Genomic DNA, 21,302 nt, shown 5'->3' with positions numbered 1-21,302 from the left:
CAGCAATAGCCCTATCTTTGAATCCATGATTGAAGCAATCACACTTGACAAGTGATTACTCTTTGACAAGCATTATGCTTTCTTTAGCACAAAAATAGATTAAAAGAAAGAATAATGGCATAATAAAGTAAACTTGAATCTTGTCTTCTTTTTAAATCATTATGAGCTACACACCCACAGGGTCTGTTCTGTCCTGTTTCAGCTCTGGCAATTACATACAATCAAACTACAATTTAAGAGTCTTTATCAAGGTAAAAGGTAGTGTTTATTATCACAAATAAGGAATACACAATAAAAATATAAGCAGCTTAATAACATGTAATCAAAATAATCAGTACAGTAAATACATTTAAATGGTGTACACTAAAGGCTGTCATTCACTGGTGAATAGCTGTTTACTTCACATTTCCATAAAAGTCAAAGTTGTGTCCTTCCAGGGGTGATTTCCCAATCTTTTACTGACTGTTTCTTTCTTCTCTTCTTGAGTTTTATTAATCTTCGTTCACCTTTTTTTTTATTGAATCCTACAGGTGAAATGAAGGAAACAAGAGTGGATTAGATGCTGCATGACTAACACCTCTGAGACCAGCAGAAATAAGACGTGAGCCTTGTTGTCAAGAAGTCTTTTTTAAAGAGAACATTATCTTACCTAAAGTCGCCACATGCCTGACCAGTGCCAAGTTGTCTCATTTCTGTTCTTGTACACTGTATTCTCCTGTCCATCTTTCTCACTCTAGCTCCATGTCTCTTCTGATTTCCATTTTCACTCCTCTAAGACTTTCAACTACTAAATTCTATCGGGCAATACTTACTACCACAAGTCGCAAGAATGTTTCAGCCTGCGTAATATTTACCTCTCATGTTTGTCTGTGGCAGTATCACTTCTCATACCTTTCTTGCAGATCCTCAAACATGACTTTCTGGAGGTGAAATTATTTTCATTCCCACCACAACCACTGTAGCTAAATGGGCGACATCTTCCAGTTGTGTAGTTGTAGAAAAACCTTAATTCTTTGGCTCTACAAAGTCCTCTGTCCATAGTGGTCATGCACAAAGACGGGATAGGGGGTGGTTCTAGAAACAGCAAGAAAACCAGTGTTAGAGACAGCACTGTTATGTTGATGTTATGACCTTGAAATTCATGTGAAATTTACTCACAAATGTAACTCTTCCCTCCTGAAAATTCAGGATACCTTACAGAAGTTCTTCACCATAAGGGTGATGAGACACTAGAACAGGTTGCCCAAATTGATGGTGGGAACCCCATCCCTAGAAGTTTTTAAGGCCAGGCTGGATGTGACTCTGGGCAACCTGATGTAGTGTGAGGTGTCCCTGCCCATGGCAGGGGGCATTGAACTACATGATCTTTGAGGTCCCTTCCAAGCCTGACAATTCTGTGATCTGTCTTTTTATGATTCCAAAAAATACCACAGCAAATGTTATTCTCTTTGAAGTCCAAAAGCCAGCAAAAGCTTACCTGAAAGAAAGGTTTCCTATGTATTTAGTGATAAAATTGTTATTTCTGTGACAGAAGATAGTGTTCAAATTTGATTAGAGAAGTTTAAGTGAAGTATTTGTAGGAAGTGAAATTAATTAAACTTGGTCAGCTCTAATAAGATGGTAAATATTAATGCTCATTGATTAAGTGAATTTTCCTAATTCCTGCTAGACATTCTGAAATAGAGCAGAAAGGTAAGAAACCCCAGCATTTCCAATGAAAGACTCAATACCTTTATATTGAGTTTGTAGTATGAATACAGAAAGCTTGACTAAAGAGATAGAAGTCAGTCTGCTGAAAAACACTAAGCAGTTTTCAAACAAGGGCTTGTAACTCCCAGAATAGCAAAGGATTGAATGTGAAGAGCAAGTGCACAAAGTGGCTGAGATGCTGGTGCTTTAGTGCTGCTGTGAGGTTTTTACCATTCCAAGGCAGACTGATGGTTTGTTTCTTCAGTGTCGCTGCAAGTGACAGCATGAGAACTGAAGCACTGGAAGATGAGCCTGTAGGTATCCAAAGTACCTGGGCACTGTAACAAGTTCAAGAAGCAAATCCATGCCAGAATTCCCGAACTTGGAGAAACTTCATTATCTATTAGCCTGGAGTGACTCATACAGAAAATTAGAAGTGATACAATTGCTGCACAGGATGCAAGAAACTGAAAGGAAGCCATTATATCATCAGTAATGAGGGAGATAAAGGAGTGCCATTTTGCTTCAAGAAGTGGCAGAATTGAGACAGTTGAGATCTGAAAACATGAATGGAAATGTGAGGCTACTTGGATGGCCTTCCTGACTTCACAAAGTCAGGTAGAAGTAGTTCACAGACTAAAACCAAGTAAATATGTTAGGAAAAATTTGGGTTCCAGTAGAGCTGAAGACATTCTACTGTCACAAAAGCAGGAAGCAGATGAGTTGCTGAAAGCATGGAATGATGAATTAACTTGGGCAATTCAAAAGGATGCCAAGAAAATACCCCGAAAGAACAATCTACATCTTGTGCGTCTTACACATTGCACCTGCCAAAAAAGGTTGCTATGCCAAGTACAACAGCTGAACTGGCATGGTGAAAAAGCATGAAAAATTGCTGTGAAAGAAACAAAACTGAGCTATGGAAAGCTAAGCTAGCAAAATGAACATTATATGTTTGAAACTGTGTTAGCAACGTCACACTATTCGAAAAAGAATCCTGAAATGCATGAGTTGTTTTGTTTTTCAAGATGGACTAAATTACTTTCAGTTTATCAAATGAGCACTGCTGTGGTACAACTGTAAGAGCAAAGCCCACCCTGGACCCGGAGGAAGACCCCACAATGTATCACAACTTATATTAAATCCACTGTTTTATTTATAAGAAGATAGTTGTTAAATGAATCAATGCAATGCTTTTGGTACCACAAACTGAGAACTAATGCATGGAACTAATTTTTTCTCTCTCTAGCTGTAGAGAATGCTAACTTTCAAAGCACATGTTCAGCAGCATTAAACCAAAATGTTTACCCCTGCTAACCTGACAATTTCTGAACCTAAGAAGAACAAAGCAGAAAGGCTTGCCAGAGATAAAGAGACAAACAGCAAAGGTTAATTATGTGGCAGAATTTAAATGCAGAGTTTGTAAGGTAAATTACTTATCTGGTGTGTAGAACTTTCCAGAGAGGCTCCACAGTCCCCTCAGGAAGGAGTTTTCATGGCCATGAAGCCAGTGATGGTGAATACTGGTGAATAAGGACTATATAATGCATGTATGATCCAACTGGTGGAGCAGCATCCAAATGCTCTTCAGAATCACTCTTGTACTCTTTCTAAACATTCTGTTGTTCTTTGTCAAGGTCATTGCAAGATAAATGTTCCAATACCAAACACTATTTCCGTTCCAAATATCTGTATGTTCTTTACACCCAAAGAAACAACCAGCCCATAAAGAAAGCTTCTTAATTTTACTACATAGCAGCTTTTAAATTTTTTTTCTTCAACAATCCAGTAACTGAAAATAAACATCAAAGGACTTATTGTAATTTCCTGTCTGCTGAGAAACATAATAAAAATTATGATTTGAATGTATTAAAAGATCTGTGAACTTTAAGTTAATCCAAACATAATATGTACTGTGTCATGCCCAGCCCAACATCTCTCAAACTAGAAGCCTGTGAGCCTGCATGTTAACATAGTCCCCAGGAGCAGTAGACCCACAGAAATTTTCTCTCTTCAGCCCAGCTTCCAGTGTTGTACTTGTGCATATGATTCCTTATGTAAAGTTATATATTGTGCTTGTTCTTTAGTTTCTCGCTCATCTTCTGACAGCTGCTCAAGGGGAGCTTGGGAACTGGAACTCCCACCACTGAATCTGCAGGAGCTTCTCAAATGGGCTTTAGGCTTTACAATGATCAAAATACATTCTGTTGTATTTCTGTTAACTTCTTTTTCTTGATGATGCAGACGTTTGGACTCGTTTTGATGAGAGAATAAAGTCCAAAACTATCTAATATTTTGTTTCTGAAAAAAAATTAGGTAAACTAATTACCTGAAACAAGCAGTAGATAAAAAGGGCTATTGTTCTAACCTATAAAAAGTTTAGATACCTCTAAGTATCATATCTTACCCTTCACTGCTACCTAAACAATCTTTAAATGTGCATGGTTTAAGGTTTTATTCTTCTCATAGAGACTTTTCATGAAGTCCAGACAGCTGGCTCTGTGTTGTGAACAGATGCTATGATCATACTTCAGAATATCTGAAACAAGCATATTCAGATATAGACTCATACTTAGCAAAGATCATCCCAACCCTGCGCTGCAACAATACTCAGCTGGGGTTGTGTGACAATGAATTGCTACTTGATCACAAAGTGTTTGAAGTGATCTTGGTGAGCTGGATGAGAAACAATGCTTGCTGCATTCTCTTTTGCTAGACACAGGTGTGTGACACTCATGAAAGTTGGAGGTTTTGATAAATGCAGACCTCAGTATTTCATTTCTGGTTGCAGCAAAGAGAAAATAGAGGAATCTTCAAGTAGACAAGCTATTGGAAAAATAATGAGTCAGCTGCACTTGACAGCACTCAATAGGTAGAAAATGATGCAGCTTCATTATAGCAAATAGAACTATGTCAATTTATATCAGTAAAAGATATGGCCCTGACTTTGAGAAGTTATAACAGGAACTCCAACAGGAACTCCTCTGTGTGGCATTACCTATGTGCCAAGTTGAAAATGGACTTTTGATTCCCCATCCCACTTAGATCTCACAAATTGAATGTGGAGTATAGCACTCCTAATTTCCTGCCATAAATCATTAGATCTAAAAATGAAAGGTTTTGCTTCACTTTCCCTTACCTTACCCAGAATAAAAGTTATTTCAGATCTTGCAGCAGAGCAAGACCAGAACAACCTTCAGTCTCTACAGAGACAGTGCTAGAAGTTTCATGATTATAGGCTGGGGGGAGGGAAGTTTGCTTTCTATGGCCACAGAAGTTGAATTTTCTGAAGGCAAAGTTGTTGGGTTTTTTTAACTCTATTAATCCAATACCATTACAGAGTTATGCATAACACAAATAATAGGTAATTTTTCCTGAAATCAAGATGAAGTAGCATTTCAGTTGTGAGGTAAAGTGTTCTACAAGAGAGAGCTCCTTGCAAATTTTATTTTTAATGGTGGTCAAGTGTCTAAAACAAAGATGATGCAGAGCCAGGCCAACGCACATGCCAACTAGGAGTTACAGTAGCAGACCAGCTACTTGGCCTGTGCTTGAGAAGATGGGCATCAGCCCCTCTGTCCCAAACAGGCCACCCTGGAATAGCAGGACAGAGGCTCTAGAGAAAATCTAGAAAATCTCTAGAGAAATCTACTGCTACCTTTTTCCTACCCTTTCCTCCCCTCTAGTGTGATTGCACAGAAGCACAGGATTTTAGTTCATCCCAGCAGCCAAAAAAGGTATGGGCTGATAAACAGAATGGCAGCAAGTCACTGCACGGCTCAGGCTAGTTCAAGACAGACAAAGATTGTGTACTATGGAAGAATTTGTGAGGTTTTCAGACTTTCCACTGAAACACACTGGCCCTTCCAATGTCACATGCCTGACCAGTTCAGCTACACTGACTCCACCCTTGTTCCCTGAGACTTTCTTCTGCCAACCTTCAACTCTGCACTCTCTCTTACGCTCACTGCTCCCTCCCCAAATCTGCTTTACCAGAAAATTCACTAGTGCTGACACATCCAAGAACCCTTCAATTTCCTCTGAGAAAGCATAGTGAATCATGCCCTTTAGCTTGTAGAGTTTAGTTATTTGGGGTATTCAGGGATTCATGTGATGAATGTGTAGGTTCTTCTGAACCTAGTATTACCAGGCCTTAAAGCATTAAAATATTTTTCAAGCAAATAAGTTGGCAAAAGCTTATTGGTTTTATATTCACAGTCATTTTAATAACGGTGTGTTGATGCTTTGTATGTGGTGAATGAACAATCCAACTATCACAGAAAGTTACCTCAACCCAACAGTATTTGTGGATCACAGTGGAGGTGAAAGAATGGAATACAACAGACATTTGAGCATTATTAGTCATGCCATAACACAGGAATGCTATCCTACACGATCGTTATCTTACAGATCATATAAAACAAAACCATTAATGAATCTGTAAGCCATCACTCAATCCCCCAAAGTACAAGCAAGTGTAAATGCAAAAAAACCAACAGAAATACTTGGTAAGAACGCTCAGGCTTTTCCCAACTGTTTCTTGTTTCCTCTTGCATAACTGTGGATCACAAAAATGACATGCCTCAAATTCAATCACCCTTTGCAGTGTGAGCAAGCACCAGCAATCAGTAGTGGACACTATTAAAACCTAGCCCTATATAATAAAGATCCAGTACATAGTGCAAAAATACAGACACAAAATTAATTCACAATCACATGGATTATGTTCAAACCAAGATCTGAGTTTAACATGGCCTCAGTGAAAATAAAAATTCATTATAAATGTACTGTGTGCCATCTTCCAAAATCCAAAGATGGTCCTCTTTAAGTGAGTAAAAGGAGTTTTAAATCAGTTACCAACTAGAACTGCATGACAATATTAATTTTGACCAAAAGAATTCATCATCAGTGCACTTAGTCATAATCCTTAAATTTTTATAGACCTTCAGAAACTGCACACTTTCAGAAGGGGACAAGATGTGATCAGTTTTCCACTTTCTGATGTTTATGGGAGATCTGTAAGTAGCAATGTATTTCTTTGCTTTGATTTTCTTTGCTTAACAAAACATTTGACATAGATGGAAGTCCATTCTTTAGCATCAGGTGTGTTGGAAAATGAGTGAAAATAGCAAAACAGTTCACAGCCATATCACTAGTGGTGTCCCCCAGGCATCAGTGCTGGGTCCCCATCCTGTTCAATATCTTTACTGATGATCTGGACAAGGGGATTGAGTCCATTATCAGTAAATTTGCAGGTGACACCAAGCTGAGGGCAGGTGTTGATCTGTTAGAGTGTTGAAGAGCTCTGCAGAGGGACCTTGCCAGGCTGGACAGATGGCAGAGTCCAAGGGCAGGAGATTTAACACATCTAACTGCTGGGTTCTACACATTGGCCACAACAACCCCATGCAGTGCTACAGGCCGGGGTCAGAGTGGCTGGAGAGCAGCCAGGCAGAAAGGGACCTGGGGGTACTGGTCGATAGTAGGCTGAACATGAGCCAGCAGTGTGGCCAGGTGGCCAAGAAGGCCAATAGCATCCTGGCCTGCATCAGGAGCAGTGTGGCCAGGAGGAGGAGGGAAGTTATTCTGCCCCTGGACTCAGCACTGGTTAGGCCACACCTCGAGTTCTATGTCCAATTCTGGTGTTGGGTGGTAGGTTGGACTTGATCTCGAAGGTCTTTTCCAACCTGGTTAATTCTATTCTATTCTGTTCTGAAGCCTGAGACCTAAGAATCGCCAAAGTGAATTCTTACCGAAAAAAAAGGGAAACTGGTTGCGCTCTGCCTTTGGGAAACTACTGTTCAGAGTGTTGGACTTCTCTTCATTTGGAGTAGTTGGCAACAAATTTACTAAAAGACAAAAAAAAAGAAAAAGAAGGGTGGACCAGTAAGGGATGTGTTATCTAGACACCACAATGCTCTGAAAATCAGCAATGAATGGTACCCATTTGCCTTGCTCCATGGCAGTATTAATATCACTAAAAGGCACAATTTCTGTAAGTCCAAAAGGCAGAGGAAACTGAAGTTCTGAGGCAACTTTGGGATGAAGTCCTCTTTAATTCTGCTGATGCATGATTTAAATCCAATATGGTTTTTGTATTTTACTATTCCTAGCAGACATTCTGACCTTTGCAATTGAAAGCCTTTTTCAAAATATGCCTTACTGACAAGAAAATGGTTATGAAGTTAGTTTGAGTAGTACTGACCTCACTGTGCTTACATATTTTAACTATTACATACCTTCAAACAAATGGGAAAATAAGTGGATAAGCCAAGGGCTGTCTGCATTGAGAAAGGGTAACTATAAGCAGCAAAGTCTTACTGGAAATCCCAGGGACCTGGTTGGGTTCTTCCACTGGGGAACTGCTGTTGACACCATTAGGATGCTCTTCAGCTGGAACAACTGGCACTAAATTTAGTAAAACAAAAATGGAAGGAAAACAATGAGAAAAAAGCCACAAAACCAAATGTCCCCTGAGCCTCTCCCTCTTCTTGGGTATTCATACAAATTGGCATGGAGATGTTATTTCAAATTGAAGTGAGGTGAAAAAAGAAACCACATTCTGCAACTTTTAGTCCAGAAGGTAAAAGTGAAATCAGAGCCCAGAAAGAAATGCTTCAGCAATGGCAAGAGGAAAGTACATGGTACTCTCTTTTAAAGAGAAGCGTGGTGGGTCTTTTGTATTCTAAATGGGAATAAACTCAAGTTCCCCTTGCCAAAATCACAGATTAGAAAACAAAACTGGAAAATGCTCACTAGAAGCAGATAAGACAAAAGGCTCTGGGTGAGAAAACATGTTCACTCTGTGAATAAAATGAAGCACTTTGTGAAGGGGAGAGATGTTGTGAAGGTTACAATACTCCAACACAGAACAATTCACAGGAACTAGTGGGACAAGGAAGTGAATGAATGATCTGAATGGCTATTTTGTAGTTGCCCAGTCAAATCATTCAAAACTGAGGGACAGGTTTCCCATGATTCTTCGGTGGAAAGTATAGAATCATAGAATGTTAGGGGTTGGAAGGGATCTCTAGAGATGCTCAAATCCAACCTTCCTGCCAAAGCAGGATCACCCAGGACAGGACACACAGGAACATATCCAGAAAGCTCTTGAAAGTCTCCAGAGACTGTTCCAATGCTCCATCACTCTTTCAGTAAAGAAGTTTCTCCTCATGTTGAGGTAGAACTTCCTGTATTCCAGCTTATACCTGTTATACCTTGTCCTATTACTGGGCATCACTGAAACCAGACTGTGACCCACCCCTCAGATATTTACAGATATTAGATCCCATCTCACCCTTCTCAGAAGTTTAGGCTTGAGGTGAGGGGAAAGTTCTTCACAGAGAGAATTGTTAGCCATTGGAACGTGCTGCCCAGGGAGGTGGTGGAGTCACTATCCTTGGAGGTGTTCAAGAGGGGATTGGACATGGCACTTGATGCCATGGTTTAGTAGTCACGAGGTCTTGGGTGACAGGTTGGACTTGATGATCCAACCTTATTGATTCTATGATTCTCAACACTAAACAGCCCCAGTTCTCTCAGTGTTTCTTCACATACTTGATTTGAAAAGAGTGTATTCAGCTGCTCAAGTTAAATAGCAGGTATTAGCATACTACAATCTTATAAAGCCAAACAGTTGGCAGGTTTTAGATCAACTGTCGTGAGGAAAGTATAAAAGTAGAAGCGCTGTAATATTCAGTACAGTTCAGTACATATTAGTTTTTTAGTTCATATTTTCCATGTTTGTATTTTATATATTTATAAATATATATCTATATATTTTACATATTTTTATATTATATACGTAATTAAGGTAAATTTTTTATATATATTCATGACACCTCATAATACCCTAAGCTGCCTTTTCCTCCATGCAAGATACCTGCAGAAGATGACACTGTTTATGCAAGAATAAGACTAAGAATAATGAGGACATCAACTTACAGTTGTCTTGGCAGGTAGTCTGGCATTCTTCCAAGCTCCTGAAGTTGTTCTGGTTTCCAAGGCACCCACCATACTTGAATAATTCACATAACTTGGTCTCTTTGTTATAGAAATACCTGGAAAAATAGCCTCGGCAGACTCCAGGGTCTTTCTCCTGAAAGCAGAAGCTGGGCTTCTCTACAAACCATGGTAAATGATGAACATAGTAGGGATAGAAAAAAATAGTAAATTAACACACATTCCAAGATAACAATAGAACTAGATACACTGTAGAATAGAACAATACACCTGTAACTTTGGACTAAAGCCCAACTGTAAAATAATTGCTGCATTTTTGTTTGATATGTAACACTGCAGTGTTATCCCGAAGCATTAGAGGGACATTTTAATTGGTTTTGTTCCTCTTTTCCAGTAGCCAGTCAATCATAAAGTGTCCTCCTACACTGAAGCTTTGCGATTAACATGATGTTTTATTATTACATCTATTTTAGCCAAATATATATTAAAAATTATTGTTAGCTGAAGAATATTATTAAATGGAACGGAATGCACACCCTGTATTTATGTAAAATGTTGTAATAGCTCATAATTACAGTTTTTCTAAGAAATCATTGTTAATACGTTGTCCTTCAATTGTTATAAAGCTTCATGGACAGCAAAATGCTATTTTCAGAGATCACATGTAAAATCAAACCATTAAAGGCTTCTTGCATAAAGTAACTAAATCAACTATTTTAAGCACTCCTGAACAGCCTCTTTTCAATTTTTCACTAAAAATTTCCCTCTCTGCAATAAGTATAGTTCAGGTATTTCCTGTTTCTTACTGTTCAAATGCAGAACTTATTGAGTTCACAGATTAAAAAAAGAGTACATTTACACAGGCCAACAGAAAATGAAAGGTTAGGGTAAAGCATTCAATATGCTTTCACCTGGGAACATAAATGAGACAGTTATGTAGACAGGCAGCAGGCAAGAATCTGCCAGAGTGGTATATATTCCATACCATCTATTGGACAACAGCAGCTAAAGAAACAATTATTTCATTAAACACTGCATAGCACTGTGAAATGAGAGAAAATTATCATTAGGTAGATATTAACTGAGAAAGGAAGGTAGATAAGGAGTATGTAAAGCAGACTGGAGAATTACGATTAATTCTTCATTTAATCTTATATTGAAATGGTTCTTGCAGAAAAAGAAAATGAAGCCCAAGAAATTCAGCTCACAGCAAACATTTATAGCCAGATTTCAAGAGAGAAGTCATGGAGGCTACATAATCCTAACCATACAAACTAGTATTATACTTCTAAATGCCATGTCTTTCTCCAGGGACTCAATACTCTAGACCACACCATTAGAAACAGTAGTAAACATGTAATGATGTTGTTGATGATGATGACAGCTTTGAGCTGGGTTTAACAGGATGTGCTCTGTTTTGTCACTAGGGTTAGAAACTAGGAACTAGGATTAGACCTCAAAGGAAGTAGTGCCAAACATCTGCAGTATCTGTGGAAAATCAAATTAGTAACTTTGATAGAATTTTTTTATTTTAATGCATTAAGAATGGGAAAGACAGTAGAAAACAGGAAAAACAGCACGTGGTTTCAGGATGAAAATATTCCAAATAAACAATTTATCTTCGCAGAAGGGTAATTAAAACAAAGTGTAAATATTGGTATTTCTGTGAAGCATTAAATGCACATGAATTTAAGTGGGCAAGATGAAGGAGGGTAAGCAAAGAAAGAGGAACTGACTTGGGATGACATTTGCTCAAGTCTATTTGGGGAGGTCTGGCTACCGGCATTTGGCACAATACATACAAGTGCCTAATGTGGAAAGGGAAAGGGTGGAATAAGTTTTCACAAGATCTATTCTAAGTGCCATGCTTAAATATCCTTGTTAGAAACACAGCTTACCTCAACAGACCAACATGCAAGTGATTCTCAGAGCTTAGGCAGTGGCTAATTAAGAAGTCTGAATATCAGGCATTTATATGTAATTCTGGAAATAGTCTGTCCCTTTAGGAGTGGGAAACCTGCTCCTTTGCTTAGCGCATAATTCGGGGATCTGCTAGCTCCTACATAGGCAATGCTTGAAAAGTTCTGTTTCAGAATGATTTTTTTCCTGGTTTTACTAACAGTGGAGGTAACATTTAGACTACTCTCAAAACATGTAGTAAGAGTTCCACATCATGTCTAATATTACAGTACTTGAATCTCTGCAGATTGCTTTTCTCTTTACTGAAGAAACAGAAAAAAAGTGTCATGTGTTTATTCTGGGAAGAAGAGGTTTCAGCTCTCCTCTTCAGTGACAACAACTATCCTCAAGGTCTTTGATGCATGCAGAAGTACAAGATTAGGAGTCAGAATTCACTTTTGTCTGACATTGTGGGTTTTGTTAGGAGATAACTTGGAACAATACATAAAGAATTCATCAAAACTAGTTACATTCCTTATTGTTGTATAAGGGTCTCAGATTGCTATGTCAACGTAAGTACCTTTCTTAGTCTTTGCTGCCATCATCCTCTGAGGCATTTCTGCAATACAAATAAAAAGAATTTAGCAAAACCAAACAATGTAAGTCTCTTACGATACTAGTGGTTAGCAATGACAGTGAGCACTGTGGAGGAAGAGACAGCGTCTCTTCCTCTTCTCACTACTTGAGAATTATGGAGAATCTGCTATACTGCAAACCTGAGGATATAGAAAGTACTGGAAATCATGTTATGCCAACATGGAATTGAATAGAACCAGGATCCTGCGCTATGTAATCTTCCTTGGCAAAAGGCAAGTAATTAGACTAACTTAACCCAGCTGCTGTACCTACTGATAGAGCTAATAGCTTTGGAGCTGATCTAGTTAACAGTGAAGACCTTTCTCATGCTATCAAATTGCCTGTGTAGTCTCTTAAGTTTTCATTACACTATTTTATGATATTAAAGGCCAAGTGGCCTTCACAGAACAAAATGGAAAGGAATTTTAGCAGTTTATTCTCCACTCATACTCCAGAGTAAGTGTTTCTAACCTTGGTTAGAAACAGTTTATATAGTGATATACCTTCTGTGGCTCCTGTTTTAAGAGGTGTTTTTAGCATTAGCTGTACTGCCCTCGTGTGCCATAATCCCACCATACTTTGTTTCTTCTGGAAACAACCTGTGTTATATTTTCAAAGATAATCCATTGAGCAGAAATTCTGTTAGGTTACATTTTCCTTCCATCCCTAGGACAGCACAGCTGGCATCCTTAAAAAGAGTATCATTTAAAGACATGACATGCACTTTAGAGTGGCATGTCATTTGTTTGAACAGATTTCCAGTGCTTCCTATTAGTAGGAAGCTGTGCCTTCAGCATTTAAACCCAAACCCATGACCTAAACCATGGACATTAGGCCCTTTCACTAATTTCACTCAGCTGTCCCCCTCAGGCCAAAATCAGCAGTTGTGCTTTGGCATATGATATCTGCTCTCCTGGCACAGAACAGGAAGAATTTATTGTGAGTGGATACAGGCCCAGGATGTTTTAATCTTACTACCATGTCAACAGTGTCTTTTTTGCTTCTGGTTTCAGAAAAAAAGCCAAATCCACAGCTGAATTAATTTCTTCTTTGTAAACAAACTGTATTTCTGAGTAAGCTGCTGTGTAAACAGTAGACATTAGAATTGCTGTCATGGCCAGAATCTTTTATCAGCAGGTATTTTCCCATGCTGGAAACTCAAGTAGTCCAAGATACATCTTCGCTGCCTTAAAAATTAGGACTTTTGCACTAATGAAGACTTTTGTGAATAAAGCCAAACTCCTCTTAAAAGCAGTTTTTCTCTGAAGTAATGAGTATTGGGCACATGAAACAAAAACTGCATCTGATTTCTAGGAGAACTTGTGTCAGAACTAGGCATCTTGAATCGTGTCTCAGAATGGCCAGCCTACAGTTGGGCTCTTTGAATTCTCCGGTATTGACTTCAGTCAGTTCCGGGAATTACTCGGTATCACACAGTATCGCCACGGCTGGACGAGACCTCGAGGATCATCGAGTCCAACCTGACATCATTTTTGTCTTTGCATTCAAAACTTTTAAGAAGTTGGTCTGATATAAGGAGCCTGACAGTTCACTCAGACTGGTTCCTTTATTCTTGTATTTGTGCTCAGCATCACATACTTCGACTATTCAAATTATTTCTTCTGAATTTGTATATATATTGCAAATTTACCTTCTTTCTAGCAATCTTGACCTTCACATTCTTCACAGTGCTAACTGTCTGATAATTCTTTATTTTAAATGCTTCCCTATCACTCAGACTGCCTTTTCAGTCCAATTTCTACAAGTATTAAATAATGATTTTCCTGCAGTAATAAATACTGGAAGCATTAAGTAAGATGAATATAGCCATGTGCTGCAGTCTGGACACAGCCAGCCACATTTGACAAATAGAACCTACTGAATTATTTTTATTATTTCTAATTTTTATTATTTCTTTACTGAATTGTGTTGACAAAAGCAGGTTAACTTATGAGTTCATTTAATGGCTGAATGACTAACAGCATACTGGGTCTGCCAGCAAACCATTTTATCTGCTGCTGTTCAGAGGATACAGAAATAATGAGCCTTTATTGCTCCAGTTCCTCATAGCAGATTCAGTATTTGCTTATACCAAATATTCTACTTGGGATGAGAATCAAGATGTGGACACTAAACCAGTGACACCACTCATTTCAAATAACTTTCAGTTTTATTCTGCCACAGGATTTGGTCCAGAGTGCAAGCACAGGATTTGGTCCAGAGTGGCTGTTCTGGATATTGGTCTAACATATCAGAGTATTAGACAAAATAGTTGAAGAATTTTATGGACTTGATGATGACTTTTGGACACTTTATATTTGGAATTCTTTATCCATCAACGCTGCCTTTTCCAGTTTAGACTTCTGTTTTAGCCTTTAAACTGGAATTTAAGACAAACACTCTAAATTACCAGGAAGTCACATGTTTTGGATGAGATATTGGCAGCTGCAGTCTGGCAAATAACCCTGCTAAAGCATGGTAAATGTGCTGTGGGTCCAGCCGAAAGCCAAAACCAGATACCAGGTGTAAAGTACCAAAAGCCAGTGTGGTGACACAAAAAGAAGAGCTGTCTTCACATCCTAGACCCCAGGTCCTTCTGACATGAAATGCTACTAAAGAAAAATTAAATGAATATTTTTTTCAGTTGAAAGATTGTATTCATTAAGCTTTGTGAAGCCATAACTAGAAACAGATTAATCACAATTTTCTAAACAAAACACTGTAGAAGTGAAAACAAGAAAAGAAACTTTAAAGAAAGGTTGTTATTTTAGAATTACATTGCCACATTCATTTTTTTAAAGTTCTATTGCTGCTGTGGGCTTCAGCAGCAAATTTCATTAATTTCTCTGCTGAAAACTTAGTAAGTGTGGAAAGACAGTTTTAAGGAGGAGGGGGAAAATAATTAAATCCAGTATAAAGATTCACGACTCTGAGATGCCATATGACAAAGTAAGAAATTTAAGTCTAGAAAGGCCATTTGTCACACAATTACTATGCAAAATATGAATACCACGATTTTGACACTTTTTAGCTTCTTGAAACTATATTAATCTGTCTTGACACTCATGGAAATATGAGCATTCAATTCTGAGAGACATATATCTTCTGAATAACCATAAAGAATAAGCAACATTAATTAATAGTCAAAAATCAAGATTTTGAACAGTTTCTATCAACTTCACAAGTGAAGGAGAAAGCTGGGATAAAAAAATTCCATAAGATTCTCTGAAAGCAATAAAAATCATCTGTGCTGCCCAGCAGCTTAGCCCAATCTTGAAATCAATTTCATTTTAAGAAGGCATTCAAAACAGGGCTCCAGCTAGAAAAGAAGCCTTGTTTCATTGGTCCCTCTATTCCACTGGTCCACTAAAGTCACACTTTCTGAATCCTGAATGTTTGTGTGCACAGTGTAAAATAATTCAGATGACTACTACATGGCATAAATTTAGGGATATATTTGGGAAATCGTTAGAGTTGTTATATTACTGAATTAATATGAACTGAAGATGATCTCTACTTCCAAAAGTCATATGGTTAGGGATGAGAATAAACAGATGCAAATGAAAAACTGTTCAAAAGATAAGAGAATAGGTACTGGCCTGTTACCACACACTTCTTCTGACATTCTTCCAGTGTTAGAAAGTTGTTCTCATTGCCATGGCATCCACCATATTCAAATATTTCACACTCACGGCTTTGAATGTTGAAGTAATAGCGGATGTGGATTGCTTTGCATGGACCTTCATCTGCTTTCATGGCACAGACTGAGTGCCCTACTTTCAGTGGTGGCAAAGCAGCACCTGTAAGACAGAGGAGAAATTAAGTGTTATGAAGTAAGTTTGCTTCATTGCACAGCTTCAAAATGAGACTGCTTGCATCTTCTGCTACAGAGGCACTGCATAGCATCTATCTGTAAAGTTCTAAATGCACTAAACATAGATCTAAAGTAAATAAAATTATCACCTGCATTGGAAAACAAATTCCACTTGATCAAATCAGTGGTGTGGTTTCAACTTTTAACCAGACCAGCTCGCACTATAAGCTCTAACTCCATGTCATAAATCTCCAGTCACAGGAGTTAATAAACTACTTTGAATAGATACACTGAGAAAAATCTGAGTAGCTTCCAAAGACACAATGACAAGGCAGAAAGAGGGTTCTTTGTGCTCTCTTCCATGAAATTCTAGTAGTGAACATAGCTCATTGCCGCCTCATGGCAGTGTGGAATGAACTAAGCAAGGCAACCCAGCAGAGGGCACTATTCCCCTATCGGATTACTCTACTGGTACATAAACCCAGATGGTACCAGGAAAAGGTTATCACATTGTCTAAATTTCATCGATTTTATCTTCATTGATTCAAAGCTAAGAAGCACACAGCTAGAAAGTTAGGGTGAAAAGAAGCTATCTTTTCAAACTGTGGCATTTCTATTTCATTCAAAACCATTATTAGGAGAGAAACTTTTGTAAACATCTATATTGTGAAGAACACTAAGCGAAGTTTTACCTTGTCAGTGTCTCTAAGGATATTCTGGCTGATGATCCAGTCTGTGATAGTGTTCCTTTATCAATATACAGTTTGATATCTTGTCTTGGTTTGCTTTTTCAAGTAACTGTTTTACCCTAGAGGACTTTGTGTGCTCGCAGCCAGAAGAGATCTAAAAATTGCCATTAATTTCCCCAAAGCTAATGAGAACCTTAATGTCTCTTAACATGTACATGTAAAAGTATCCATCAGTGCACTTTGCAATGGACCAGGAAAGTAAAAAACAAACCGAGGGCAAGAGTTTACATGATAATTTTACAGCTCCCTACTACTAATTAGACTAACTTTCCAGTTTTAATTAAAAGAATTCACAAAACCCCAGGCTTTATGAAAAGTTTCAGCACTAAAATATTTTTAACTCATAGCATGTAAAATCCTGAAAGCTTTACAACCTTTATTACACAATTACCATTGATGCAAAAAGTAGATCTCCCCAAAATGGACAATTTGGTGGTAAAATGCAGATTAAGATGACTAATTTTGAAATTCTCCCTAAAAGAGTTTGTTATTGTTTTCTCTTTAGGGAAAATAAACAATCTTCACTGGTATTTTCAAATCTAATCAGACGTGTCCTGAATTAAATGCTTGTAGAAATGTTAGGTTCAGTGAAATTCCTGTGGAACTCAGATTGCCAAACAGAACTCTGAATTTTGTTTCTCGCCAGTTTTCTTATCTGGGTCTTCCAGAATCCATAAAGAAGTAGGGTTTAGAAATCACAAGAGATTCCAAGTTTGACCTCAAATTCTAGAGTTCTCCAACAAGTTTGGGAGTCCTTTGGAAGGGGGTTAAAAAAGGCTCAACATGAAGATTTGAGAGGATACTGCACTGCAAGATGAAAGTCTGGAATCCCCCCATTCAGTAATAGAAAAAGAAAGAAAAAAAAAAGGCAGTTTTGAGTAAGTCTTGGAACAACTCCTGAAATGATAAAAATCAAACATTCAGATCTTCGCTGAAACGGATCCAACTCAAATGTGGTTGGGGTGAGGGCTGGCAGCTGGTTTATAAGCATGTTATTTTCTTGGCACACAAGAAATGAGATCTCCTACATGACCTGTGTCAGTGACACAGTTCTCAACCACAGAGGAGGTTGTGTAAACTTGGTGGGTTTCCTAACTGTTGGAATTTCAGACAGAGTTATGGCAGCTCATTTTGCTTGCTACGTTATGCCACACCAATGGTGTGGGCAATCAAAACAGAAGCGGTGTGTGAGCACAGTTGCAAAACTACACAAAGATGATGAACAAATGGCTTAGTAGAGTTCATCTTAGGAACTTTCTGATCTCAACTCCTAGCCTATTTCCCATCAAACCCACAGAACTAAATTACTGTTTTGCTTACCTCCTGAGGCCTTTCCTCTGCAATCACAGTGACAGTGTTACCACTGTCAGATCTGCTGACATCTGCTGCAAACATGATGACTATCTGTGTCACACTTTTGGGCAATTTTCGTAGGAATACTAGAGAGTTACCATACTTTTGACTGTACCCTGTGAGACCCCACAGGCCAAACCTTCCAACTTTGAACAACAAGCAAGTGACTCTGAAGTCTCAAAGGGATTCACAGGAACTGAATCATTCTTGTGACTGGGAACAGTGAAAGATTTCTTTCCCGTTATTTTACACCTGGGACCACTTAACTCACACAGATGATATAAAGCTAGCTTTCCTTCTCAGATTAGAGCAGCAGATGAGCAGGCAAGTGTGAGTGTTCGGCCAGTAGGTCTGCATGGATACAATTCTGCCTGTATTAATTTCCATGGGGAATATACCTTAAGAAAACTAATTCTTCATATGAGGCATCCTTTATTCTTGAACACTGGAACAAATTGTTCCTACTACATTTTACGTCCTCTGTGAAGAGCACTGGAGATGACATTTAGGGAGGATGTCCATCAGGAAGGTCAATGATTATTCTTCAATAGCAACATCGGAAGTACAAAGTGAAAGGAGTTTTAATGCAGTTTCTCACTGAAGTTTTGGCATATTTCTATGGGTAAATACCTTTTCCAAATTGTCCTTAAAATACTCCAGTGAAGTTCTCAGCAACCTGAAGCAGCCAGTTCCAGGATTTCACTATGCTTTTTGCAAGCCAGGCCTTTTTTATAATAGACAGCCTAAACATTTGTAATTACATACTGAATATTTTTTTTCTGTCTTCAGTGCATAGACAGAATAATTTTAAACCATGTAGTAATTTTAAACCATGTAGTAAATTCATGTCTTGCAATCCAAGGATGCTGCAGGAGAGAAACAGCCTCCTGTGCTCTCAGCCTTTACATTGGGTTCTCCAGGTTCAGCTCCTTCCCAGGCTGCTTGAAGCCCCCTTGCACTTGCTGCATCACTTCAGGAGCCCACCTCTGATCTACTTACTTACTTTCTTTTAAAAGACTTTAGTCTCCTCTTAATTATCTCTATACTAAATAAACTCTTTTCTTCCAATCTTTTCATTGGCCTTGCTTTATAACCTCCATACAAATCTCTTTTGGATCTTTTCCTTATTGGTCTGGATAACCATTAAATTGTGCTGCCCAGAGCTGAACATAATCCTCCACCTGAGGCATTTCTGGTGCCAAACAGAGTGGAATAATTATCCTTTGTTTTGTTTTTAATACAACAGAATTACTTGGCCTTTTCTCCATTGCAGTATTTTTGTAATAGTCTGCAAGTTCCACTTACTTTCCAGCAAATATAATCTTGTTATACAAGTGCGTCAATGGCTATTTTCCACCTTATATTTATATATTCATTGATTCTCCTTCTTCAGTACAGCATGTTGCATTTGTTGTTTTAAAAAGAAAATTGGTTTAATCCTCCACATTGGATCTGGCTCTGTTGGATACTTTCTACTTATCCAATTCAAGCATCTAGTCCAGATAAACTTAGAAAAATCTATAGAATTACAGGACTGTACTATCCTAGACTAAGAAAATTGCATTTGTTTTGCTGGAAACATTTAAAGTAATGGTTACAGCTGATGCTTGTTGTCACACAGAAGTATTACTCTGTACTGAAAGCAAAATAAAGCAAAGCAAAACTTCCTCTCCTCTCCTTCTCCCCACTCCTCCTTGAATTTTTGAAGACTTCATTATATCAGCTATAGAGGTTTTCATAACAGAAGGCACTGCTCTGTCTTAACAGTCTTTCCACTCTGCTGCACTGTCACTGCCTTCCTCCATTCCTTCAGTCTTCCTACTTTTGGCAACTGTCGGAAACAGGATATTGGCCAAGACTGCTCCTACACAGCACATCCATCTGCACATTTATTGCCATTCATGTGGCAACTTCTGCAGCTCAAGGCACGGCTGTTTAATGCATGAACAGACACTGTAAGTTAACTAACAGTAATTTCATTGTGAGAGCTCCAATGCATCCACAGTTAGTCATGCTGTAGCCCTGAGCACATGAACCTTATATGATCAATGCACAGCACTGTTATCACTTCACTAGTAAGCAGTACAATATTTCAAAACCAAGAGTGGTAAACTATGTCTCTAATCCTCTTACATTAATACAAGTGAAAACAATGTTTTCTCCCATGGCATAATAAAAGACTCTAGCTTGACTTTCAGAATATTAAGTATAATCTGCATGGCTGGTTATTAAAATTACATTCTTTTAATGAGAAAGTGAACTGATTTCTGTATTATCCCTGCAGCACAATAAATATGAAAAACAACAGGATTATTGCAAAGTTGCTTTTCAGAACAGACCTAAATAAATTAAATTGAGGAAATAAAACTTGTCCAGGAATACTTCTGAATTCTTAAGAAAAACATTTTCTGGTTTTGTTTGCTGAAGGCTGTGAGTTCTCAACCTTACAAGAGTTTCTGTGGTTGTCCTTAATTATAAAGATATGCTGTCACCTCTCCAGGCTTTCTTGTGAATGTCTGTCTTTGATAAGTGTTATCAATACTAAGCACCTTGTCACTAGTGAATAGCTGTTTCTTCTCTCTCCATCTTTGTCAGTTTGACAGCTTCCCACTCGCACGCTGTTCAGTGCTTTTCCTACCCATGTGTTTCCTACCCTTTCTTTAAGCAGTCACATTTATTCTTGATAAACTTTCACATACGAACAAAAAGCACATTCATTGTGTGAGTCATTTTGGAACCCCAACTAAAATGCTTCCAACTACTTAAGGTATTTCTGAACGATATATAAAAAATAGTTATCATTGTATCTTTTAGTTTTGGTTTTGCCCTTATTTATTGGTGGAAATACAATAGGTTTTGCCTAGAAAATCCTTTCTTTCCGATGGACTTGACTTGCACCCCTAATTGTTACTGTAATTTAAATAGTAATAGACATGGCACTTGCACCCAATGTGATCCAAAAGTACAACACAAAAGCGGATGCACACCACTTATTTTATCCTTTAACACCTGAAAAGTATTGAATTCTAAGGTAAAATGTGTCGACATTTTATAACTATCTAACTCTGAAAATAAATGCTAGCAGTGAAATTGCAGCCTACAAAGTCTCTAGAGTTCACTGAGACCACTCTTAAGAAGCCACAAGTATAATTAGCAACAATCTAGTCATTAAATAAATAAAAAAAGAAAGAGTACTGCAA

The 21,302-nt window shown here is 38.1% G+C and overlaps 1 protein-coding gene across 1 annotated transcript in view; it reads right to left on the bottom strand.

Annotated features, from left to right (window-relative positions):
- Positions 1 to 417: 417 nt before the first annotated feature.
- Positions 418 to 21,302, bottom strand: part of TFPI (tissue factor pathway inhibitor) — a 31,980-nt gene continuing 11,095 nt past the window's right edge. The window contains exons 3-9 of the mRNA XM_054177009.1: positions 15,786 to 15,986; positions 12,131 to 12,169; positions 9,634 to 9,810; positions 8,011 to 8,091; positions 7,443 to 7,538; positions 892 to 1,074; positions 418 to 524 (exon numbers count right to left, since the gene is read on the bottom strand). Coding sequence (XP_054032984.1) covers positions 418 to 524; positions 892 to 1,074; positions 7,443 to 7,538; positions 8,011 to 8,091; positions 9,634 to 9,810; positions 12,131 to 12,169; positions 15,786 to 15,986 — 884 coding nt within the window. The remainder of the gene's footprint in view (positions 525 to 891; positions 1,075 to 7,442; positions 7,539 to 8,010; positions 8,092 to 9,633; positions 9,811 to 12,130; positions 12,170 to 15,785; positions 15,987 to 21,302) is intronic.

This window comes from Dryobates pubescens, chromosome 37 (genome assembly GCF_014839835.1).
Source record: "Dryobates pubescens isolate bDryPub1 chromosome 37, bDryPub1.pri, whole genome shotgun sequence".
NCBI lineage: Eukaryota > Metazoa > Chordata > Aves > Piciformes > Picidae > Dryobates > Dryobates pubescens.
The sequence above is the reverse complement of the archived record's forward strand: the minus strand, read 5'-3'. Positions and strand labels throughout refer to the sequence as shown.